Source organism: Lepisosteus oculatus, chromosome 3, assembly GCF_040954835.1.
Source record: "Lepisosteus oculatus isolate fLepOcu1 chromosome 3, fLepOcu1.hap2, whole genome shotgun sequence".
NCBI lineage: Eukaryota > Metazoa > Chordata > Actinopteri > Semionotiformes > Lepisosteidae > Lepisosteus > Lepisosteus oculatus.
In genome coordinates this window covers 12,852,546-12,878,851 of record NC_090698.1, presented here as the reverse complement: position 1 = coordinate 12,878,851, position 26,306 = coordinate 12,852,546, and the positions used below count along the sequence as shown (strand labels likewise).

Sequence of the window (26,306 nt, the reverse complement as noted above, 5' to 3'; positions counted from 1 at the left end):
TTGGTCTCAGCCGCATCACATCCGGCTTTTGAGTTGCCTCCTCCTCTTCCTGCTAGTCAGGTTAGGTTGTACCCCTCTCCCGGTGAGTTTTATAGCAACTGTTGCCCAGTGAAGCAGCGCCATAGTCACCGTAGTCCTGGCGACTGTTACCCACCAACAACAACAACTCCTCTCTCCATCACTACCACCACCATCCTCATCATCATCTCCCACAACAACCAACACAATAGTCCACAGCCAAGGTGAATATTATTATTCTACATCTATCTGCTCTTCTCTTACACTCTGCTGATCTGTGCCTCGGTCTCTCTCGTCGCTCTTCTGTGTAACTGATAGAATATCTCCTCTCTCCCTGAATTGTCTCTGCAAATGGATCATTACAGCAGGTGTCTGGGCAGTTTCATTTTTAATGGCTTTTGTGCTGTCACGTTCATTTCTCGCTTTCTCTGGCTATCGCTCCGACATTTCCTTCCCTTTATTTCCTCTCATTTTTATTGTTTGGTTCGCCTCTTTTGTTTTAGCTATCAGGACGAAAGCTGGCATGTTAACGTCCGAATTGCATATACATATAAAAATCACGCAAGTAACGGGAACGAAGCTCTTTTTCTCCACCAGAGATGGGGAAAGTAGTTAATTATATGCCGTTAACTGAAGATACGGTCTTCATAACACAGATTTGAAGGCATACTTTTTTTTTTAACGAAATGGCTAGCACAGCCTCTCAGCTGGTGCTGCTCCTGTCTGACCTTTTTATCGAGTTTGGATAGGAGAATCCGATTCTTATCTGTTCCTACATTTTCGCCGTGTGCATCTGGGTTTGTAGTGAAATGAAATTGTCAACGAGGATGCTGTCGTGTGGAGAGCGTGAATAATCCCACCGCCGGAGATTGTCTTGAACCATTTGAGTAATAATCAGGATGTTCATCGTAATATTCTTGCCGATTTCGTTTTTCTTTTCTTTTTTTAAATGTTTTGAGCGCATACCGTCCTGTGCAGACGGCGTTTCGGCGGCCCGTTGACACAAGTAACGCTTAATTTGGCTAAACGGGTAAAGGGCTTTCTCGCTGCGTGCGCCGCTCAGTCGTGTGACACAATATAGGCTCTGCTACATGATGTCGGAGTGAGAGGGGGTGCAGAAAATTGCCCAATCCCAAATCAATTTGCAGTGTTTTATCCAATTGTTGTTGTTTTTTTCTCTTAACGGGTTTTGGACAAAAGAGCTAACACAAAATCTGCTTCTTGGATGGCAAATCGGAGAGGGTTTGAGCTCAACTTCTTTGTAGTGCCTGCAAAGACTTGATCGAGGACCTCGTCACCCACTCCAAATATTTCCCCGTAATATTCCTCAGAAGACCGAGAAATAGAACAGGTTATCACCTAGAATGCAGCGGATAGGCTTTCAATACAAAGGAACCGACACGGCTTTCGGTTTTTAAGGCAAGGAATGAACGATTGATTAAATCTCAGATGTGTTCCCATTATGAAATCTGGTTCTTGCATCTTGAAACGCGCGGCGTGTTTTTGGTGATGATGTCCGGGCGGCTCGACTGAAGAGTCAAACCTGTTGGCATCAGAACATGACATTTTAAAAGTTGTGGGCAACACTCACATTACCAGATTGATTTTTCCCCCCACTTTTTCTGGGGGCTGTTTATTCCTCTAAAGCAGTCAGGGCTTAGGAATTGTAAAATGTTAGGCTGTTTCTAATTCAGGTTTTCTGATTGCCCTATTTCATACACGGTGGCTTTATGGTGTTTGTCAGAACACATCATGTGTTGAGGTCTCATTTATTGAACTTGTCTCAAGTGATTTGTTTTCCACATTCTTATCAATGCATCTGGCATGATGGCATGATGGTAATTCAGAATTCAAAGCCCAGTTTGCTGTTTCTTTTGTGTTTTGAGTTTTATAAAGTGCTTTCCAGTCGCTTCCCAGTTGGGATCGGACAAGGGACTCAAACTGTAGCTGATCTCAGATCCCGGCTGGGCTGTGAAGCTGATCAACACTAAACTTTGTGCATGCTTTTTAATATTTGTGGCTGTGTGTTCATTTTAATGTTGGGTCAAGTGCCCACATGTCATTTAAAGTCACTGGTAAATTTAGTTGATCTGTAATCCACCCCTTTTGCATTTTGCCGGGATGTTCCAACAGTTGCTTTTTGTGGTGATGTAAGTGACTGCCACGCTATACAGTACAGAAGCCATAGGCAGCCGCTGCCCGAGTGTGGGCCTGTGGCGTTCGGAGGTGCCGAGTATCCTGTCGGGAAGCTGCAGCCCAGCCAGCACCCGGCTCTGAGGGTTTCCCCTTTTCCGTGAGGCTGTGAAGGCGAGTTTCACTGGTGGGCCCGGTTGGGAAGTGGTTGACTTTCTGTGTGTTTAACCTGCGATCACAGGTGGGGCGGGCGAGTCTGAAACACCCTCCTCGTCCTGGCTGGGCTGGATTAGCTCCTGGCCCACTTGCGGCGCTGAACTCCAGAGCGACTCTGGCCCTCATAGGGATTATTTTGAGCTGCAGTGTATCCTCCTAATAGTCTCCACATGGGAAGTAGGAAACCCGTGGGGTCAGTGTTTTGTCAGTCTGATGGCGGAGGTCTCAAATCAGATTGTGGTTGGCCTTGTGTCCTCTGGTTTCTGTCGGTTACCTAGTTAGTCTGATGATTTTATCAACTGTGAAATTCTTAATATTTCTAACCTGCTATGAATAAGATGTTTTATAGGCAACTAAAGTTTTACTCAAGTGCATTTGTGAGTAAATACATTTAAAGGACCTTGAGAAAAATCCTGTAATTATAATGAGGAAATAATTGGGTTACTTGTTTATTGACTGCTCAGTATGAGACCTCTAGTCTAATATATAATGTAAAACGCAAAGGAGAGCAGCATCTGGCTCCGGAGAATGTTAAGTGAGGTTTTTATACGCTCCCCACCACAGCCTAAAACAAAACCACCTTGGTAGATAACTGAGCAACATTTACTCATCTGGAAGATGCAGAGTCATCTTTTAGTTTTAGTCAAAAACAGGCTCGCGTTCTTTCTGAAGAAGCCCTTTTTACTAAAAAAAGTATGCTTTTGTTTGCATTGCAGCAAGAATTCGTGTTTACTGCCTTTCTAATTATTGAATAAACAGTTGTATCAAAATTACAATAAGGTAAGATTCAGTTACTATTACTGAATCGATTTATTAAGAGAAAGTAATGTCACCGGTGTGCATTATATCACTTGGCCTGGGTCCCAGAGAGGCGCAGGGGCTTCCCCTTGCTGCTCTCAGCTCTGTAACTGTATTGAGCCATGATGGTTGTCTTCCTCGGCTGGGAGTAATGTGATCTCTTGCCATTGATTGAAGATGGCTATAAAACACGCAGGACCAAGGCAGGAGGCTTTTGCATCACTTGAGCTCGCATGGGAGCTCTGCTGTAAAACTGAAACATCCTTCCTAAATCAGGGGTGCAAATCAAGGTTGATGTATTAGAGTATGTTGCCTTTTTATCTTCTAAAATATTGCATGTACAGGCAAGTTTTTAAAAGGCTGAGTTTATCGTGTAATGCCATGTCACTGGGTCTTACAAGCGAGGGGGAAATAGATGAGTTTGTACAGCGCTCTCTGAGCATGTGTGAGGTCCCAGGACTGAGGCCTGCATTCTCCAAGGGTTCCTCTTTTACTACGGCGAAATGAATTTCAAACTGAGTACTTGAGGCACTTTACACAAAGTGTTGTTGGTGTTTGCAGCAAGCTGCCCAGCCACGCTGCCCGATTTCTTAATTTTCGGCATAGCACAATAGACACAATCTAGGTCCTCTGGAATTCTGTATCTCCCGCTATGTGCTAGTGAGGCAACATTGAAGACATTGACCTACACCAATACTGTGCTAAAGCCTCTCAAGATAATGTAGGAACTTTTACAACAAAAGCCAATATAATTTACCTTTACAGTATACAGTACCAGACACGTTTAAAGACACAATGTAATGCTGTCATTCTTATTATTGTTCGGTGTGTCACAGTCTTCTTTATGGACATAATTAAATGGAACAACACAAATTAATGTCAGAGATATTAATATAATTAATGAAGAGTGCTGCCAAAATAGAAATGTAGTGCTGAGATTTATAGAAAACGTGATCTAGTACAACAACGATTTAGATGACATGTAGAGTTATAATTCATGCATCTGCCCTTCACTCTACCCCTGTTGTTTTGTGTGCTAACAAAAAATAAATTACCACAAGTGACTTCAGTTCTGGTGCTCAAGCTGGGGAGAGTCTCTGTACTAATGTTGGTCCTGTAATGACAAGGTCTGCTGAATGACTCTAGTGTTTCTTTGAGGCAAGCAAAGTCACAGTTTTCCATTTGAATAATAATAGTTCTGTATTATTGTATTTTCCTCATGGCTGAATGTACAGCTCACGGGTTCTTTTATAATGCTAACATAAGACTTAATTTATCTGCGGTGTTCTGCTGACAGAAGACTATTTCAAAAGGGATGAGATCAGTAAGGCACATAAGCAAACCATGCACAGAATTTCCAGGGAGTTTATTTGCAGGCCGACTTGGTCTGGATTAAATTCAAAGTCCCCGCTGCCTGATCGCAGCTCATTGTTTGCTGGGGCCTCTGTGCTTCAGTGCAATGGAGACCCTTCATCAACTATGGGACTCGTAGGCCGAACTAGTGCTCAGTTTTGTCCAGGCAGTGCTTTCCTCTCTTTGTCATGTTGTTTAGATCTGCATGCAAAAGTAATTTGTTTGACTTTGGCATTTCTCAAGCACAGTAACAGTGAATAATAGACAATTACGTTTACATTTATTTGTACACATGTACTACCAATTAGTTATGGCTGACAAGTTTGTCTTAATTCTGGCATTAGTTTCCTTCTGTGTACTAATACTGTGACTGAATGTTAACCTCTACTTCAAGTACTGCAGTTCTTTTCTAGGTTTAAAATGAGAACAGTGTGTTTTATTCATAAAGTCAGTGAATGAAATCTCAGTTTGTCTGTGCTGCAAGCGGGGATTTTTTTTTCAGTTAACTGTACATCAGTACAGTTTGTTCTAAATAGAACAAATCAATAGAGAGAATGGCTGTTGAGTGCTGAGTGTGTTCTACCTTTAGTGTTCAGTCTCAGAAGCACAAATCATATACTAAAGCACAGTAACTAGCAGATTGTCCGACCTTACATCTTATAAACCATAGTACTGAATATCAAATTCAGTACTATCAGATTGTGCCTGACTAATTTAAACTTTGAAGCTTTTTGGCAAATCTAGAAAATCTAACTTTACTGCAATATTCGTATACTGCCTAATCGTTTTGTCATATTGTGGTTGAGAGAGGCATTTCTGATGTTCCTTTTTCCATACGACAGCAAGACATCCCAATTGAGCACCTAATTGAACTAACAATTTGATTAAATAGACATTTTAAAATGTTAAATTCTAGAAAATATGGTTTTCTAGAGAATTGTGAGCTTCTACTAGTTCATTTAAAACTCTGGCGCCTCTGAAAGTCAAAACAGTGTTCCGGGGTCAAATTAATACAAGTCCCTTTTGGATGGTTGATTGATTGATCAATTGAACAGTCAAGAGCTCAGATTAAGCAAATGCCAGAAGGTACTGACGTTATAGGGACCTGACAATGTCAACTTCGTGAAGTTGTTCTTTCTTGGCAGCTTGGAAAAATTCCTCAAAAAGTGTCATTGAGTGTAGAAAAAAATATTGAGTCACTGTGGTTCAGCCTTTCAGCACATTCTGTCACTAGTTTGGATTTAACCGGTTGGTGTCTTTGAACTTGCTGGCTGCAGCACTCCCTTACGCTCAGGACATTCAAAATCCTCAGGCGGTTTTACCCAGGTTTTTCATTGCAGAATTATTGTTATTCGTAAGTACCACTTCGAGATCACTGTGGCAGTATTTCTTTTTAACTGAATTTGATAACATGACAATTACAGCTAGTAATAGTTTTTTCATTAATAGGTCTAGATTTGTTCTACTTTATAAGAATAATATATAAGGTAATTGATAATATGTTGCTGATGATTTATCTTTCCCTGGCTCCGGGTGTTGAATATTCATGATCATCTGGGTGGCTCTACAGCGCATCACCATTGTCTTCAGGTGGTGTGTGATGAACAGGCTCATCTGGGTGACTCTACAGCGCATCACCATTGTCTTCAGGTGGTGTGTGATGATCATGCTCATCTGGGTGGCTCTACAGCGCAGCATCATTGTCTTCAGGTGGTATGTGATGATCAGGCTCATCTGGGTGGCTCTATAGCGCAGCACCATTGTCTTCAGGTGGTGTGTGATGATCAGGCTCATCTGGGTGGCTCTACAGCGCATCACCATTGTCTTCAGGTGGGGTGTGATGATCAGGCTCATCTGGGTGGCTCTACAGCGCAGCACTATTGTCTTCAGGTGGTGTGTGATGATCATGCATATCTGGGTGGCTCTATAGCATAGCACCATTGTCTTCAGGTGGTGTGTGATGATCATGCTCATCTGGGTGGCTCTACAGCGCAGCATCATTGTCTTCAGGTGGTATGTGATGATCAGGCTCATCTGGGTGGCTCTATAGCGCAGCACCATTGTCTTCAGGTGGTGTGTGATGATCAGGCTCATCTGGGTGGCTCTATAGCGCAGCGCCATTGTCTTCAGGTGGGGTGTGATGATCAGGCTTATCTGGGTGGCTCTATAGCGCAGCACCATTGTCTTCAGATGGTGTGTGATGATCATGGTAGTCTGGGAAGGTCATAATGCCCCACTATTATCTACAGGTGTTGAGTGATGGTTATGCTCATCTGGGCGGCTCCATAACACCACACCATTGAATCTTCCTGTGATCCTCAACACTCAGCACATGCTGTGGTGCTACCATGGAGATGACGACGTGTCTGTGAGGTCTCAGGAGGCTGCTTTGCACAAAATCAGATCTATAAGAGGAAACAAAATATATGTTTTTTTTTCTTTTTGTTAAAGAGATGGTAAAGGTGATAAATTAATGGAAATAAATACTTAGGTATTAATTTTGTTAATTTGACATTAGCTAACATCACATTTGGCCAAGAATGATTCATTAAAGCCATATTCCTACACACAGATGGCCAATAATTATCCTCCCTGAGACACAGAGGTACATAATGAGCTAGTATTGTGAAGGAGAGGCATCTAGGATCTTTGCATAATTACTGCTAGACTTACAGTACCTGTTTACTTTTCCTGTAAGGAAGTCTTCTGTAACAAGGTGACATACTGATCAGTCTTTTTTATTTTGTTTGATCGCTAACCCCACATACATATTTGAGCCGTACCACAACTAATTTGAATACACAGAGAAACCTTCAGTGTTAGTAAAGTAACTAAGTGAAGTATCTCACTTCAGATCAAAGTATATTCAGCTGTGAGTAATGTGTATATATGAACTCAAGTGGTATCTAGTCACATTTGAGCACAGGTTCTAGAAATCATGATCAGATAACCAAATCACAGTTGTAAAGATCTGTTACATTATGGAGTCAATGGTATCACTTAAAACCAAACTCTGATCAGTTGACTAAAATCCGTCCGATCAGTGAATGGTAACATACAATACTGCTGGCACAGGTTTGATAAAGTGTTAGACTTTAAAGAGAATTCCTGGGAGACCAGTTTCTGAGATAATTTTCTGTGTACCGCTTAAGACCACAAGGTGTCAGAAGGATTTTTGAAATTTAACTTTGAGTGTTTTATATTAAGGCATACAAAGTGTCATTTAATCATGTAGTATGTATTTAGAATTAATCTGGAAAAACATGACATGAATCAAAGATGGTCATGAGATATTTATATTTACTTCTGTTATGATTTTAATTTCAAGATTACAGGTTAAACAATTGGAAATGCTTTAAGGTCTTTGCAAAAACAGCAGGTATAGCAGCTCAGCAGCTGATGTGTTTATAAGTGTAACAGTGCTAATAAAAAAAATATTTAGATTAATAACACTTTATATTAATTTTACTGCTTCAAGCAATCAACATGTCCATCTGTGTTAAAGCACAATACGCAGAGGAGCTGTGCATTCACCTTTAGTGGACCTTAACAAGCTGCACTTGTAGGGACTTGCAATTTGATACTGTCTTTTTAAAGGAGCTATCTCAGAGCTCATTTAAATGCTGCGAACCCTGATTCTACCAAGCACTAGCAGGGGCTATCGTCTCTCACTTGTGTTGCTTGGTCTGTCAGCACTCTGCCTGCTGTTATTCAGGCATACCCAGAATTTCAAGAATACTAGCAGGATTGTGCAGGCAGGACAAGGCAGTGTCCAGCTATGAAAAGGACATGTAGGGCTGGCTTTAAACAATTCAGATCACTGACTGCGTGATACCAGTTTGTAGGATCCAGCAATTGAAATGTTGACGCAGGTTTAAACGTAGACCAGTCTGAGTTAAATCAAGCTTCAATTCAGCATGGAGATCGGGATCTACATGTTGGATTTATGTAGTCCTTGCAAATCGCAGTGTAATGAAGCAAGATCATCCTTATTTTTTATCAAACCAATGTAAGTGAAACATGACCCAGAGGACACAAATAGAAACTATTTGTAGGTGCATTTACAACATGGAAAAGGTGGAAAATTCAAGGTTTTGTGGGAGTATTGAACAAGCTGCCCAGCCATGTTGTTGAAGCTGATATCCTGGCTTCTTCCTCTAAACCCCTGGATGAAATCCTTGGATCAATTTGCTGCTAACTACCACATGGGCTAGACAGGCTGAATGGCTTCCTATCGGTTGTGACTGTTTTTATAAAAGCCATTTAAAAACAATCCTAACGATCCCATTGTTTTAAAATGAGAGATCCTTCTTGAAATGTTAACAGACTTTCTTGTGTGAATCTACAGTGAAGTAAGAAATATAAAGTACACATTCACTTCATTTGTTTCTGAGTCAGGGACTTTACCCAGATTGCTTATGTAAAATACTCTGTTGTGTATAGCATCTGCCAGATAAACTAATAATAACAAAAGCAAGCTTAATATAACATTTATATCATTTCTATATGTCACTTAGTGACAAGTCCAATTGCCCGATATGATGTGAGCATGATTAAATAATGTAATGATGCGTAACCTAAGTACTGTATTAAAATATCTTGATTTTTCATTCAACAACCTTCAGTTATACATATGCTGTTGTTTTTTTACATTCTGTACATGTTGACTGTTTAAAGAGGTGAAAACAGGCCGTGTGATTTTATTCTGGAAGTTTGTTGGAAGCATGCTTGCCAAAGTGTGGAGGAATCACCTGTCAGGGCTGTCACATCTGTCCTCACCTGAAATCCAACAGTGGAGATGGGCAATAACTCAATTACTGTGTTCCTGATGAGGAATGGGCCCAGCACTTATCGAGACAGAGACTCAGTACTCAGTGTGTTTATCAGGCTTTCAGAGTCATGAGTCCGGCATGCTGAAAATATTGATAAATCAATCAGAACTGCTTCTGAAAGCTAAATCTTGATCCTTTGTATAAAAATGATCAAATGCTGTCCTCGTGAATGTTAAAAAGTGCACTCTCGCAAGTGACAAGTAAACAGAAACTGGTGCAGGCGGTAATACTACTGTTTAAAGTTACATTTTGACTGAAGACCCTTCAAATCCAGATTATTTTTGTGAATAAGAAATTAGAGAGAAAAATAAAGGCAATATGGGTATATTTCCAGAAAGCAAAGAAGGAACCATGGAGACAGCAAATAAAGCAGGAATGATTTATGCCCAGAGTCATCTTTGGAGACAATTTCTTAAATGAAGATTTTATAATCATTCATTGGAGCCCAGCTAGTGACCCATTGAAGTCAGGCCATTAATTCTGATGTCTTTTTAAGTTCCTGTTCAAGTAATACTTCATACTCAAAACGAATTAAAGAGCATTTCAAATAAAATTATACAGTATGACATGGACAAAAGCGGATTTGAGAATTATTATTTGGTAACGGGAAATTGTTTTATAAGGATCATGAGGTTAAAGTGTTGTAATCTGCAAGCAACAATTATAGTTTAAAGGTTTTAGACATTTGCATTGCAATAAGATGTGAGAAATAAAGTTTCTGTTACAGATCTCTTTAAAAATCAACGGAAACTGCAATTTATAACTTATTTCTAATGTACTACTGTTGCTGTGAGAGACTCTTGCACAGTGGTGTCTGCTAGATTTCTTAGTGTAGCATCCTACTAAAATAGGCAACACAGAGTGAGCTTAAAATGCACTTCCCAAAAGATAGGAGAGTGAAACTCACATCTTCCCAAAAGTGCAATGATTGTCTCATTTCCTATAGTACTTCTTGGTCCAAGTTTTCAATTTGTCCATTCTGCATGATACTCCCGTTCTTCTGATCCTCTCCTGATACTGCAGTATTTTACTGTAACTATTACCTTAATTGCTGTGTTGATCCCAGTAATCATCAATCAAAACAAAAGTACGTGGTTGAACAAAAGTACATGTTTAGGAGAATCGCATTCTCTATGATTTTTGTGTCTCCTCAGGTTTATGTTTGGGATTCTGGCCCTGTAGTGCAATCTCCTTCTTCAGTCTGCTCATTGTCATTTCAGTATGTGTTACTCCTCTTTTGCTGTAAAACTCTACTTCTTTGTGTTCCAGAGCCCCACACAACAAAAAATTAAAAACTGGTTTCTATTAAATGTATAGTGAAACTTCTGTCTTCCAAAATGAGGCCTGAATAATCACTCTCCAGAGAGACACTATTTCTTCAGGGTTTCAGAAAGGAAAGCAGAGCGCAGGTTTAGTGCTAAGTAAGGAGTAGGTGATTCAGTAACTACAAAAAGTGCAACTGATTTATTCACTTCATACAAAGTGTCCAGTGAGGCTATTCATTTATATTTGTTGATGGCTACAGTGATGTTATTCACCAAGTTTCTAACAGTAAGCTCCGATTTTCTTGAGTGTTTTTCAAGATGTGCAAGCAGAAAGCAGTATAGTAGATGCTGTGGGCTGTTTGCAACCATTCAGTCAGCTGTTGTCATGCTACTGTTCCTTCATGTCAATGTGGTTGCATCTTAGATTTAATAATTCCATGTTAACTGGATGTTGGTTTTTAATCTTTAATTTTCTTATCTCAGAATGTTGACCTTTTGACGCCAATACTGCGTTGCCGGTGAAGAAAATTACACACGTATGTTTTTCTCCTCACTGTGGCTTCTGACTGCTTACACATCTCCACCAGCCGTTTCCCAGTCTCCCCTCAGAAGTGACCCGTCTCTGTCCCTGAATCAGCTCCTGTGGTTCTCTGTATTACTGCACTTGTTCTGGTGTTTTGGATGTTTTGACCTCAGTTACAATTCACAAAATATGTTTTCTGAGAAAATCTCCAAGCATTGTAATTAAGGAAAGCGGCACAACAGGAGTTAGTGGAGCTAGCTGCTGTTGCACTGCAGCTGTTGCAAGGCACTGAGCCAAGCACAGTCTGTTCGGACCCCTGTGGTCACATCCACACCAGCGCACTCCGTGAAGAGTTCAATGGGTATCAATTTAATTTTTCAAAATGTAAAAGGCAAATGGGGATGATTTTAAAAATAGTTCCATTATAGATAGATAATAAATTGCCGATGAAAACTAGAACAGCGTCCCTTTCAGTTTTAAAACCAGTTAGTTCATTTCTGTATGTTCAGTGCACTAGTTACATTGAACATCCTTGCTGGCCATTCTTGCAGTAGGCAGATTGAGACAGCTTGCTGGACACCCAGAGAAACATTCCTATTGAGATCCATACAAGAACTTGGTTCACCTGAGAAAAGGCAGGCAGTTCTAAACTACGGTTTGTCTTGGGATTTTGCCACTCTGCTTTGAAAGGAATAAGAAGTTGATCACAGTCGGCAGGCTGTGGCTCGTAGGGGTAGGGTATTTCCCTTGCCCAGAGTGCCGTCTGCTTTATTGTACCTGGCCTCATGAGTGCAGCATGACCCTTGCATTTTTCCAAAATAAAACCTCTATATTAGGAACCTAATGCCTAAGCAGATAGTGCTTCAGCTTTTCCATCAGATCACCTTACTAGATCTGAGAGATGTTCTTAAAAAAAATGAAACCCACCACCTGTTCACTGTATCCTGTTCCCTCTGGATTGTGTTTTTTCCCCTGATAAACTAATCCTTTCCTTCTGGATTACTCCCATCCAGGTTTTGAATGCAGCCACAGTTAAAACTGAGAAAAATGGACTTGGGTATTAAATGGACCTAGGTATAAAATGGACTTGGGTTGGTGAAAAGCAATATTTTTATGTCCAAAGTGTAGGTGCTGGACACCCTGCAACCAAACAGGACCTCCTATGTGATTTTACATGTCCCCGTCAGTTCTCAAACTCCCACAGTCAATACTAGATTGAACTGTACTGAAGTGCCATTAGTAGTAATAGTAATACCCTTTCTCTTTTTATGTGGGTTTCCCCACACAAGAGATTGTGCTTCTCTCTGCATACATCTGGATTTTATCGATGCTCATGATCTGTTCTGCTGAATGGCTACAAAGCCCACTGTGGCCTTTTAGGCTGCACATTTGAGTGCAGTTTCAGTCTCACTGCAAACTGAGAGCTCAGGGGAAGCTGCTTCTCCCACCTTAGACACTATGGCAACCCTCAGGGTTCTGCCTCAGGTTATGATCTCTTCACTGTTTACAGATTGTGTCAGTGTAGTGTAATTTGCCACTGTGCCACACTTTAAACCCGTAATACGTGATGTAATCTGTTCATTAACCTTGAGCAGTCTGTGTGCTCTCAGTGTGTCTTGCTTGTGAGAAATATTGAATGCCACAAAACGTTATCCAACTACAATTTTTGTAAGACGGAAATAATGTTACGGTTTGGCTACTTGCAGACTACCTCAAAATAATACATCTCTTTAGAAACTTCAGCAGGGACGTTAAAAAAATGCACCAGAATTCTCAGTGATGTAATTAAAAAGATATACAATATGCATCAGCTTTCACAATAGTCATGGAGAAGGGGACTGAAGATTACATTATTTTTTTAAAACACACACCATCTGTAAGTCTTAGTTTTTGCAGTTTCCCTCACGGGATCAATAAAGTATCTGTCTATCTTTTGTTTGCAATCATGACAAATTAGACTGTTGCACCAAACTGGTTTCGATATACTGTACTTGCTATTATTCAGTTACATGTAATAAAACGATTACAGAACAGAGATAGGAAGAAAGGGTTTAGCATGAAACCCTTGCTTTTAAAACTAGAAAGGTCACAGCTGTTAAATTTCTGTGTGAAAGGTGGTTGTTGTTTCATCTCAATTTATAACGTAACGTACATTGGGGTCTCAAATTGTATTTACACACAAGTCCAGAGAGCCTGTGCGAATGCAGCTTTAGAGCCCTAATGTTCTTTTCGAGCTGCTTTCATCTTTAGACCTCCACATGTTTTCTTCGGGTACACCTTCTTTTTTGGAAATTGAAGAGAGCATATGGAATGCTAGCCCACTTGGATGTTATATTAAAATTCAGCTTCCGTACCTTTCTAGCAGTATTGTAAACGGGGAGCGCTCAGAGAAATCTGCAGTCAACAGACTGGATGAAATAATAATAACGACAACAGTAATAATATTTTGCTTATTAAAACATCACATGCAATTGCTAGTATCTCTTTAACTGTGGCATGAGCTGGGGTTGTTGTTATTGTCCTGTTGATGATTCATATCCTGTTGCTGTCATGCACCTGGTTTAGCATAGAAATAGATCTGCGGAATAGACGTTTTCATTCAGGGAACTAGTCCTGCCTCTCACATTTATTAGCTAATTTTGCAGATTCATATCATGATCACTGCTCAGGAGGTTGCATGAAAATTGGGTACTGTGGGATTTGACTAATAATGCATGCATCCATTTTCAGAAAGCCGCTTATTCCTGTAATGACAACCCAGACTGCTGTATATCCTAGAAATATAGGGCGCAAGGCAGGACTAGACAATGTAATGCACGTCGGTCAATCACAGTGCTTACACACACATCTTCTAGACTCAGATGAACATATTCGTTTTTACCAATCATGGTAACCAGTTAATAAACAGGAGTATTTAGATAAAACCCATGTGCACATGGGGAGAGCATGTAAACACAGGGAGGGCGCCCCATTCCACGCTCGAACCCAGACACAATAGCGGACTGCCATGTTACTGTGCCGCCCTTGACCAATTTTGAACAGCTGTAGCCTTGATGTTAAAGTTCATGTTTAAAGTGTAGATTTTCTGCATTGTTTACCATTTAGGATCCCATTAGGCTTTGTTTTGCCCTGGTTTCTCATGGGTGGTATCATGTCTGAACATGTCTCTTTTTGCTTCACTGAACATTCAGTGTTCTTCACTGCATTGTACTTTTAACTTGCAACACTACAGTGCAGTCCTTGTGTAGAGGCGAAGCAGGAGCTGATCTCTTGGTCACAGACCTTTGGCTCATCAACAGGTAGAAATATTTCTAGTATGGAAAGAGTGTGCTATGAGGTCACTCCCAGTTCAGGTGTTACTTCGTCATTGCATCTTTGTCTTTTCTAGCACAGTATGGCAGATCTTTTCCTCAGGTGTATGTGATGGCTGTACCTTTACCTGGACAGATGTCCTTCAAAAGGACCCTGACAGATGGACCTGTATGGAAGCCTCCAGCTCTGTGGAGTCTGTGGAGGCACAATTTTTGTTCCACAGATGTTGGATGGAACATGCAGCTAAGTGGGCCACAGGGGAGTGGTGTAGCTCTCTAGAGATGAGGGCAGGTGGCTGTTTACAACAGGTCTCTTCCTAATTAAAACATTGCCTATTGAGGTTTGCTTTACTTTATTAGGGCTAAAGGTAGCAGGTGGGCATTGTTTGAAATGCAGGAATCCATGGTACAGAAAGGTTTCATTTCTTTTATCTGAAAACTTGTAACGTGGCTGTTCTGCAAAAATGTTTCTCATTCATGTCCACATCTAGAGTTTTTTATGCTTGTACTGCAGAATTTTGCCACTTGCCTTTGTACTAGCTTCAATCACACGTAAAAGCAGCTGGAGCCTTAAAGAACAGTTGTGTCTCTCTGTTCTGCCCTGCGTTGTAGAGCCATGCTTGCGTACGGCCAGTTCTTTCATTTGATGAAATGAATGGCTGCAGAACAGTGTGTTGAAAAAGAAGACAGGATGATCTAAATTATTTTGTTTTTTGTGGAGCCTCAAAATCCCTATAGATGTGAGCGCAGCTGGTATGGGGAGCAATGTGAAATCTATATCATTGGAAAATAAATACTTATTCCTCCAAAAAGAGAGTTGACGTACAGTAACAGCATTTAATGATTAATGTAATAATGTCAGCTATAGTATATGGCATGAAACCTACTTAAAGATCCAGTATGATGTCTTTGATTTATTTTTGTCCTTGTTATGTTTTGCTGTCCTACAAAGATAACGAAAAACAAAAAAGGATAACCAATAAAAGCTTGGAAGAGTTTTATTTCTCTTTGCAAATACCCAAAATAATAAAAACGAGCTAAGTAGTTATTATCAGGCTGTGTGATGTCACGTGTGCTACAGGGGCTGGGTAAGTGACAGGGCGAAATTACTTCATTTGTCTGTGAAAGCTGGACTGCTGAAATAACCGTCATGATGTTTTATTGGCTATGACGCAGTTGATTAAGTGTGCTTGATCCTGGGCTGATCTCCAGTGTCTTACTTGTATTCAGAGTTAACTCTAACCCACCTGTGAGGCAGCGCAGGTGAGATTACCTGTGGTCCTGTGACGTTAACCAGCACTCAAGACTATAAACAAGATACCGTTCTAAGGGGAACGGCAGATGCTTGTTTCAGCTCTGCAGTGAGGTGATGCAATAGGTATCCAGTTTTTGTTTTACTGATGCAATTTACATGACAATGAATAGCTTGCCCAGGAAGCACAAGTTGCAGTCACAACATATGTATTTGATGTATTTAATTCCTTACATTATTTCGAAATTTAGATTCCTCCTGCTTGCTTAAAGTTAAGGTAAAAATTAATGCTTTGCCTCATGATCAATAATTTAATTTCCAAACACAAAAGATACCATTTTTAAAAATGAAGACATAAAAAAGCAAATTATGACCTCAAGCATTTATGTGAAATGGCACTTAAAGGTTCTGAGCAAGGACTTTAAACAAAAAAAAAAAACTAAGATAGGTGACTTCTCTTAGGTTGAATATTTGCAACCTAAGAGAAGTCACCTATCTTAGTTTTTTTTTTTATTGAGGTATTCTAGACATTTGACATTTGTCCTCTTTTTGTGCATGTATTGTGATCATTTTGTTAATTATAGATAGATAAGACTTTATTGATCCCGTAGAATTGACAGTCCAGCCCAAGACGAGCAAAAACAGACATCATAATAGACGAAAAGTTATACAAAATAAATATTTTTTTCAAAATAAATAAAAATAAATACATAGCTGTGTGAAATATGATGAAATATGTTGATGTGTCTATAATATGATGAATTAAAGACAGATTTGAAATATTAGCAATACATAAAGCAATGTATAGCCTACTTCAAAATGGCACAATTGTTTATTTCTGGTAAGGCTTTCCTGGAAGGTCACTTTTTACAGATTATTTCTAAGTAACCAGTGTTCGTGGCTTGTGATGTAAATACCATAATGGAAGACTGTGTAAAGTTCAAATCTCATCTGTCTTACAATACAGTCGTCCTCCCTGGAGCTGTAATTCCTCTGTTAGTTAGTAGCAACCAAATGAGAAAGATGGGCTGCATGACCCTCTCTTGTTTGCAGAAAGCTCAAGAGGACAAGTGCCAAGTAGGGACTCGCAGATAAAATCCACTTTCCTCTCGGAGAGGCTGGTTCAGCTGTATTCCGGTGTTTCGGTCTGGCTCCAATCGTGCTTCCGAACTAAGCCATTTCCATGCACAGGCATCACCATCTGGAAGCCCCCGAAAAGTGTGAAAGAAATTTGTTGACTTGATCACCCTTGCGCGGCTAATCATGCACAGCTTGCAGCTAGAAGTATTTTTACAATTTCACAGCAGTCATGGAGAATTTGTCAGTGTTTTTGCTCTCTTGACATGCTAGCAATGATTTGGATCATGAGGAGAGTGGGGACCTGGTACTGTTTCACAGCGCTAACTAGAGACATGCATTAGGTTAGGATGATCCAGACATCTACACAGAGCTACACTATATTCAGCATTTTTGTTACTTTTGTCCACTTGTTGTATGACATTCTATTTGTGCTTCAGATGTATGAGTTCTGCATTTAGTTGATTTTACCATTACCATCTCCTACACAGCTTGGAGTTGTCTGAAGTTGGCAGATGGGGTACGTCACTGCTTAGCCTGTACTGTACCAAAAAAAAATCTGCAAGTACTTGTCATGCCAATGGAATAGCAGTTTTGAAGTCTGTGAAGTCTGAAATTTGTAGATGCATGGTTTAATTTCGCTGCCGAATTGAGAATTTTTTTTCTTTTTTCTTAGTGGTTCATATTTTTAATTGATGTGTTCATTTATACTTTACTCCTTTTACCCCCTTACAAAATGAAATCAAAACATCCATTTTTATTCTTACAACTGAAACAAAAGGGTAACTGTACAAACTACCCTTGCTCCTAACAATTCTAAATCAACCTAGTGGTTTCCTACACTGTAATGGGGTGCCTGCTTCCAGTGAGCAGTGTGTGAATAGATGAAACCTGGCTCAGCAAAAGGCATTCACGTCTAAATACTTGTAGTTAACTAGTGTACGTAACAGCAGTTAACATCAAACTTTCTTGTGAAGTCGGTACCCAAAATGCAGGTGCTGCAAACTTTGTCTGTTACTGTTTGCAAGTTTGGTTTATATTCTCGGTTATTTTCAGGATTTTAGTTGCACTTCAGTGTCGAGTATATTTTTTTACAGTTTGAATGAGTCCACTGTGGCTCCCATGAGACAATAAGGGTCTTCAGTTCCATTAGGGAGTGTTGTAGTGCGGATGGAAAGTACAGTGTATCATTTTTACATAAACAAATAAGTGTTAGTAGCTATATCCAATAAATAAGGACATAAAGCATAGTTCCAGTTACTGGACGGTCACACACCGGACAGGACTCTAGTCCATCACAGGACACACACACTCACCCTGGACAGCACACCAGTCCATCATGGTTTTTAAGTGTCCGTGTCAGTCTCTCTGGTTTTCAGCTATGGTTAGGTCTCCCAGTGAGAGACACCTCACTGCTGGGACTGTCTTTGAGCTGGAGTTTGTTTTCGTCCTGTCTTTTGTAGGAGCCAGACACTGTTGTGCAGGGAGATGCGGATTTAGACCTATAAACAGTGCGTGCTGCAGTGCTGTGGCAGGTTCTCGCTCTTGAATGTGAAGTTGCATTGGTTAAGTAGCCCTCTGTCAGAGCGTGTTTGCAGTGGAATCACTTGACATAGGAACACTGGGAGCCCTGTGCAGCAAAGGGATTGTTTGTGGGCGGGTGTGTCTGACTGTTTAATTAGCCAGATTAAAAAGGCCCTTTGTCAAACAAGCATATGTTGCTCCTGGCACACCTGACAGCTACATTAGACAGACCTAACTCTGCTGAGCTTTGCTTTTCAGAGAAGGCGCACAGACCAATTAAGGGACCACTTCCAAAGCCTTTTGCTTCAGTGCAAAAATGTTCTTTGCTTCTGTTAATTCCAAATTGAATTCTCGGCAAGATGGGTCAGATGGCCTCCTTTCATTTCTAACCTTTCTTAAACAGTATCAAGGCTATTTTCCTACACTGTGTAAACACAATATACTGTACAGTATCTCCTCCTTGGTTTCTTTCACCATCACTTCCAGGAAAGGAATTTTGTTGTAGAATAAAAAGCTTTGAACCCTTCCCCATGTCAGAATAGTTTGGAACGACAAAGAGAAATTTGGTATGTCAGAAAGGAATGTGACAGAGGAGCAGGTTTTGCCTTCTTAATTCATTATAATTGATACTTGTTTGTTTTTCAATGTGAGTGGTGCTATTTATTTCACCTCCATAAGCATTGTATTGACAAGATGGTGATCTACTATGAAATTTTGCAAAGCCCTTACCTAGAATTAATTAGCTCTTTTCCAATTGCCTCCTGCAACAGTTTGTGGGGATTAGGATCACTTCAAAGTAAAATTACACTATGCACTATAGTGTACTGTACAAATCAGGCACAGCATAAGTTTTGGTACCTTTTGTTACTTTGGATACTTCTTCAGTATTGACTTTCAAGTGATTAATGTTCTTGATAAAACCCTGTACAAGCAGATGCAGACTCTTTGCATATATGAAGAGTACATTCCCAACAAGAAAAAGAAGCAGCTGTACCAGAGCAGTGGGCTGCACACATTACAAAGCAAATTAATCCCTAATAAAAGTTTTTCTTGATTCATTCTTTAGCCTTTAGTTCATTCTTTAGCCTCTTCAACCACTGAACAGATGTCAAGCATCATGCAATTTAACTGAACAGTTTTTGAAAAGGTATCAACACTTATAGTCTCGCTTCATCACTTTTATGATCATCAACATCATCACCAGGTGGCACTTGGAACTGCAGCCTCTCAGCTCTTGGGCCCTGTGTTCGATTCTGGTCTTGGGGTGCCTTTTTGTGGAGCTTGGCAAGACTGTTTCAAGTTGTGTGTGCAGCTGTCATCTTAGGGGATCAGTTGCTGTCATGAGTAACGCATATTTGACTGCTTAATTTCAGGAATTAGAGAATTATTTTCCCCCTCTAGTAGTTATGGAAATGTTTCATGCGCAGACCCAAGATTAATGTATGCTTGAAGCTGTGAACTTCGATAACAGTCAGATTTGCAGAAAATTAATATCTTAGTCTTTTGGCGAAGATTAGGGCTAATGTTGTGTTGATCAACACTCTGTATTTATAGCAGTATGGGGTAGGAACAGGCATTCGTTCTGGAACATAACTAATGGAATAATCAATGCTGACGTGCTCCCTCTCTGGCCTTAGCTTTATGACTACATTGATCAGGCGCAGAGTATAGCAGCCTTTTCAGTTGATTCGATTTATGTTTTATAGTCTCCCACAGACAGTCAGCTTCTTTAATTTGTTGTTTTTTTATTCAACGAGGACTGTAGTTCTCAACAATTTTACACGTTTCAGATTGATGGCATTGGGAGTCGGGGGTGAGAAGGACCGTATGTTTTGCTTCATTTGCCTTCTGCAAAGCAGAAGCCAGGAGCCAATTAAACGTCAGCCACCGGGCACTGCCAGGTGAGCCAGGGCGCCTGCTCTCGCCTCTTTACTGTCCAGGTTGTAACCAGTTCCAGCTGTGACGGAGGGCACTGGTCCTCAAAGCGTTAGACAACGGCATGAGCAGCAGTAAGAAAAATCTGTATGCAGGGGTGTGCACAACATGATCAAAACTGCTGCAACAGAGAAGAATGAACAAATGGAAACATACTGTACAGAGCAATGTAAATAAAATACTGCATGACTGTGTGAAGAACTATCAGATCTTACACAAGGTAAACATTAGGTGTTAAAAAGGTAAACCTGCAGTAGCACATTTTTGCTTAAGAAAGGTTTTAAAGACTCTGGAAGCCTGTGATGGTGATTGGAATTAACTCTGTGATCTTGAGTCTTAAATACTGCTTTATAGTACACCGAGTGCCTCTGAAGCATTGTTTTACTTCCACACTCTCATTAAAACCTCTCTGGTATTTGCTATTTTGTTTTCACTCCTTCTGTTTATTTATTAAAGGTTTTTGGTTGCTAAAAAGATGGTATATTTCTTCTGGTTTTCCAAGTAGACCACTGTCTTGGATCTGTTGTCTGGTTTCCCTGTTTCACCCACATACGGCTCACATTCCCTGTGCTGTGCATTTGCTTTCCAGAAAGGCTGGGGAATTTAAGTTGCAGTTTCCATGATTGTGCTCTTTTAATGCTTTACTGCTTTTGTTTTTCATGTTTATTTTCTATTGATGATATTTGCATGGTAGGACAGTGTAAATGTCACTTGATTTTTATTTGTTATTGCTGTAGGTCATTTTCATGTTAATTCATTTTGAAAAATAGAAAATTGCTTACTGACTGCTTCATTAAAATGATCCGATATAAAGATGGTTTATATAAGGCGGAGCTTGGGGAATTACAAAAAGTATACTGATAATATACAACTTTGATTTTTCTGTCTCTGGGATTTCAAGTTTTTGTTGAATTTTTACAATTGTTTTTACAATTTCAGGCCTCAACATATTTGAAAATATTATGCCTTGAATGGAGTATAGCTTTAAATGCAAAATCTTTTATATTGAAAAATACAGTATTTCGAATTAAATTAATAGCTAGCAATGAGACAAGTAAATGGAGAGTTGAAGTCTAGCTGAAAAGGTAAACACAGTCCTTTCATCTCACTCTGATCAGTCTTAATATAGAATTATTCTATGCTGCTGTGATGGTTTTCTATCTTTGTGATAACAATGCAAACAAGTTAAACTGAAAGGGCAAGAACAGTTCTAATTTATAATGTAGCTTTTTTATAAAGAGCCTTGGCTTTTAATGCTTTTTCGTTTTTATTGCAGCAATGGATTTTCCATTCTTGGCAAATAAAAGAGTGTTCTGACAAATTAAATTGCTGAAGAACCAGACCTTTTTTACTCATTTGGACAGAATGTTTACTAAATTCCTCTAATCTGCTGCGTAAAAAAAAAATACAGTGATTCATTTTCTTTTACCGTTGCCAAATTAAGTGGTGAGCATATGGGAAGAGGGATACTTCTGCATTTTTTGTCATATGATGGAAGCGCAGTTTGCAGCACTGAGAGTGGCTCTTGCTTGCTGTCCCCTGATAGGCACCATGCAGACATCGGAGGCTGGCTCTGACACAGCGTCCACAGTCACCCTTCAGACCACAGTGGCTGCGCAGCCAGCGGTACCAACACAAGTGGTGCAGCAGGTCCCCGTGCAGCAGCAGGTAGGAGAATTTAGCCCTCGTTTGCACAGAGGCAAAGAATGAACTGCCGCAGGTAAAGAAGATTAAGAATTAAAAAAACAAAAACCGTGTGAGCTCTCAGAAATATAATACACCACAACTGATGTCCAAGATATTGTGCCAGGGTCTCCACACTCTGCTTTCCTGGCCCATATACTCTCTAAGAACTTCGTACTGAACCCTTGTACACACACCGGCCCCAGCAGTACACATTGCTTCCCGTGACACGGTATTTTCGTCCCTGTCTGGGATCGATAGGCTACTAGCAGGGTTTGGAGCAAGAACTGACTGGCACCTCCATTTGTACATCTTTTTCATCTATTTATGTTATCAGCCAATATGACCAGTAAATACAAAGAACCAAGCACAAATACCAGTTATGTTTCTGGCCCATACAAATCTCCAATAGCCAATTATGCTTTTATGCAGAACATGACACAAAATTATAGTAATTATATATAAAAAAAGCAAAGGTAAGAGAATAAGGTAAGAGAAACACTTTTTCTCTTGCCCAGGTATATGCGCCTGTTCCTTTCATTGTTTTAATCACTACATTTTGCTTATATACTTGTTTGGTGAACAGCCATGATGCGTACAAATTGACTGCAGTTTTTTTTTCAAGTATGATTCTTTTAATCCGACCCTCTGTTTCCTGTTCCCTTCATCCATTACAAGCTCTTAGCTAACGTGAATCAGCCTACAGAGACTAATGTTGAATAAAAGAGAAAATGAGAAAACCCAGCTTTCTTTTGGCTTTTCAGCTCAAATATGCAACTAGAGGATTGCAGAGCTGTATCCTACAGTGTGTCAGGTGACTCTCACTCTAGTTCTTGATGTCAACAATACAGCAGGCTTTCTTTAAATCATTGAAGCATTAACAGAAAACACATTAAAAATGACATTGCGTTCGTACAGGTTTAAAGCTATTGTTATGAAAACTGAAGTTTCAGTCTGCAGTTGATTTTTACTTATGTTCCCAGGCTGCCTGTGGAGAATGCTGCCTCTTTTACCCGAGTGTGCGGCGGCTTTTACATTTCATCTTAAATCTCAGTTTATTAACTGGGTCTTTCAGATGTTATTTTCCACATGTGTTTGTTTTATTAGAATTAAATCCTGTCTTTTGAATGTTACTCAGCTTTCCTGTTATTCCTGTTACTGTTATTGATAGTGCCTTGTCGTGCTGGTTGCTTTTTACATTTCTGTTTGATGCATTTTTTTTTCCAGGTTTAATTCTTGAACTTTTGGAGTCTGAAAACATGTACTTCCTGTTATGCAGATTGTATACGATCGTCTCCTGACAATACTTCTGCCTCCCTCAAAGGTCATGTTTTTGAGACTGCCTGGTAATTCTTCAAGAATTAACTCCAAAAGGTCTGGTTTTGGATGAGCAGGTCACATTTACCCACCAACAAGCATTATGCGTCAGGGGAAGAAGGTTCTTAAAATGCACTATTTTCACAAGATTCTTCAAGTAAAGAAGAGCAGCTTTTCTTTTCAAGCTACGGTAGTGGTGTGCTGAGGGCGTCACCAGAAACAGGGCTGTAATGGCTGGCGGCTCTCCTTGCTGTTTCAGGTGCAGGCAGTGCAGCAGGTACAGCACGTCTACCCAGCACAGGTACAATATGTGGAGGAGAACAACGCTGTTTACACTAACGGGACCATGTGAGTTAAACAGCTGTTTGTCTGATTTCAGATAACGTTTGAAAAGTTGGTTTTCAGAGAATCTCCCCCTGTATTTACCAAAACTGTATTTAACTGAAAAGAAAAACAGCAACAAACCCTGCCTTTCTATTGCTCCTTTCCACACCTCCCTGGCTAGTGTTTTACTTCTAAAAGTGTAAGGTGACAGTATACCAACTCCGTTTTGTATTATTTCATTTAAGAGTTAAAAAGCTCCTAAAACTGGCTGATGAAATAAGCCGTGTGTATTTTTCTTTCTTCTCTGTGCGTGATGTGATCCTTTCCTGAAAGTAAATTGGTGCTGTCTCGGGTGATTCCTTGGGGGGAACAAGGACCTGAGCCCCTGCTCACCTGCAATCATTATGTTGAGAGGCAGGAGGTGGTGCTTAAAAACTTGCCAGTGGCACGCAGAGGGATTGTGGTGTCTTCTGATGTCAAGGGCTTAAATGATGTAAATCAGAAATGATTGTACAGCTACGTACTACTACCAGCCATAGTTTTTCTTTTTTTTTTTTGCTGTAAAAAATTAGAAGGGCGAGCTAGCTTTAACAAACATTTTAATATTAACCTACTCTAGAAATGATGAGTTTGTACATTATAGCTTGTCAATGGAAAACGCTAATGGGTGTGTTATTAGAACACCATCTCAGATTCAGGCCCAGGGGGTACAATGCCATTGGAATGGCTCCTCCAGGAGGCCTCTGCTGTCCAGCTTCATTCATTAGGCTCCACTATTGTCTTCTGGTACTTAACTGTGAAAGCAAACTGAGGCCAGGTGCCTGGTGCTGAGAAGGGTCCTGAAAAAACATGTTCTGTTCTTTCACTGAACCCCTCCTGAAGCTGTTCTTGTTTTACAACAGGTTCGCAAATCTTTTAAAAAAATCTCAGCTTTAGTTTGTAACTGCAATTTGTCAGCCCTTTTCTGCAACACAATTAATTTATTCCAGCACAATTGGCGACAGTCTTTGTATCACAGGGCAGCCAGTGAGTGGAGAAAATTGCAAAATTACCCAGTTTTGTGTTCAGTGTATTTTGTGGATCACATTGAAGAATCTGAAAAATGAAGGATAACAAGCCATAGTTTAAAGACATCATTGAAGGTGATTGTTACTTGCCTATCATTTTTTAACATGTAGACAGTATTTAGAAAGCTACAAAACAGAGCTGTAAGCCAGCCTTTGCTAAAACACAAAAACTTAACATTTTAAGGACCACTTGGTAAGTATATTATTTAGACTCCCACTTCCTATTTGCTTGTGGTTAAAAATGGATTTTGTAGTGAATCCCTGCAGCTGTTAGATGTTTTAGTCTATTGCAACATTTTTTATTTTTTAATTCTTCAGTTTTAAAGATGGTCTGAATAAGGAGAAAACAGCGATAAAAGATAATGATACATTAAGATACATAATCTTAAATTAATGAGATACTGTAAAAAATCATGAGTCTGAACACTTGAGCATGAGCAAAACTAAAAATGAAGAAGTCCTTTGTAAATGTTAACTTTTACTGTAAGGTGTGCCATTTCTGACACTAAGCAACTTTTTATTGTCAGGAATGTAAGAATGATTACCATCGAGAGGAGGCCAATTTGGTCCACTTTAATACGATTTCTCCAGTAGCCTGTTCTGTGCCATGAAATGGCTTCAACAAGCTAAAACTACGTGTTTATTTCATTCTTTCTTTTCCACTGACAGTCGAACGTACTCGTATTCAGAGGCACAGATGTACAGCCAGAACACTGGGGGGAACTACTTTGACACCCAGGGAAGTTCATCTCAGGTGACAACAGTGGTGTCCTCTCACAGCATGGGGGCAGGGGGCATCCCCATGGGCATTGCAGGGGGGCAGATCATCAGCAGCTCTGGGGCCTACCTCATCGGCAATTCCATGGAGAACTCTGCCCACCCCACCACCCAGACTACCCGGGCCTCTCCTGCCACCGTAAGTACGCTCTTAACACTTCAGATTTCAGGACTTCTGTAGTTACACAGTCAAGTTCTGCACTGCCAGTTATAGGATTTCTGTAAGTGCATTGACTGCAGGTTTCAGGATTTCTGTGAGTAAGTGTGTTGTCTGGACTGCAGGTTTCAAGACTGCTGTAAGTGCGCTGTCTGCACTGCAGGTCTCATGATTGCTGTAAGTGTGCTGTCTGTACTGCAGGTTTCAAGACTGCTGTAAGTGTGCTGTCTGCACTGCAGATCTCAGGATTGCTGTAAGTGCTCTGTCTGCACTACAGGTTTCAGGATTTCTGTAAATGCACAGTCTGCAAAGCAGGATTGCTGCAGGTGTTCTGTCTGCACTGCAGGTTTCAGGATTTCTGTGAATGCACGGTCTGCACTGCAAGATTGCTGCAGGTGTTCTGTCTGCACTGCAGGATTGCTGCAGGTGTTCTGTCTGCACTGCAGGTTTCAGGACTGTTGCAGCTGCACTGTCTGCACTGCAGGTTTCAGGATTGCTGTAAGTGTTCTGTCTACACTGCAGGTTTCGGAACTGCTTTAAGTACGCAGTCTGCACCGCAGGTTACAGGATTACTGCAGGTGTGCCCTCTGCACTGCAGGTGCGCTGCCTGCACTACAGCCTTTAGGATTGCAGTCAACACTGAAGTGTGAAAAACAGCTGGAAAACTGATACTTTTTTAATCACACATAAAATACCTGTTTATTTTATGCAATGCTTTTTAGTGATTAATAATTCAGATCTTAC

General features: G+C 40.3%; 1 protein-coding gene across 4 annotated transcripts in view; it reads left to right on the top strand.

Moving 5' to 3' along the window:
• Window positions 1–26,306, top strand: part of rfx3 (regulatory factor X, 3 (influences HLA class II expression)) — a 53,907-nt gene continuing 27,601 nt past the window's right edge. The window contains exons 1-4 of one of the 4 annotated variants that reach the window (XM_069186888.1): window positions 1–242; window positions 21,784–21,905; window positions 23,497–23,585; window positions 25,298–25,544. In XM_069186888.1, coding sequence (XP_069042989.1) covers window positions 21,789–21,905; window positions 23,497–23,585; window positions 25,298–25,544 — 453 coding nt within the window. In that variant the 5' untranslated portion in view covers window positions 1–242; window positions 21,784–21,788. The other 3 variants (XM_015340302.2, XM_015340303.2, XM_015340304.2) reach the window with 3 other exon arrangements.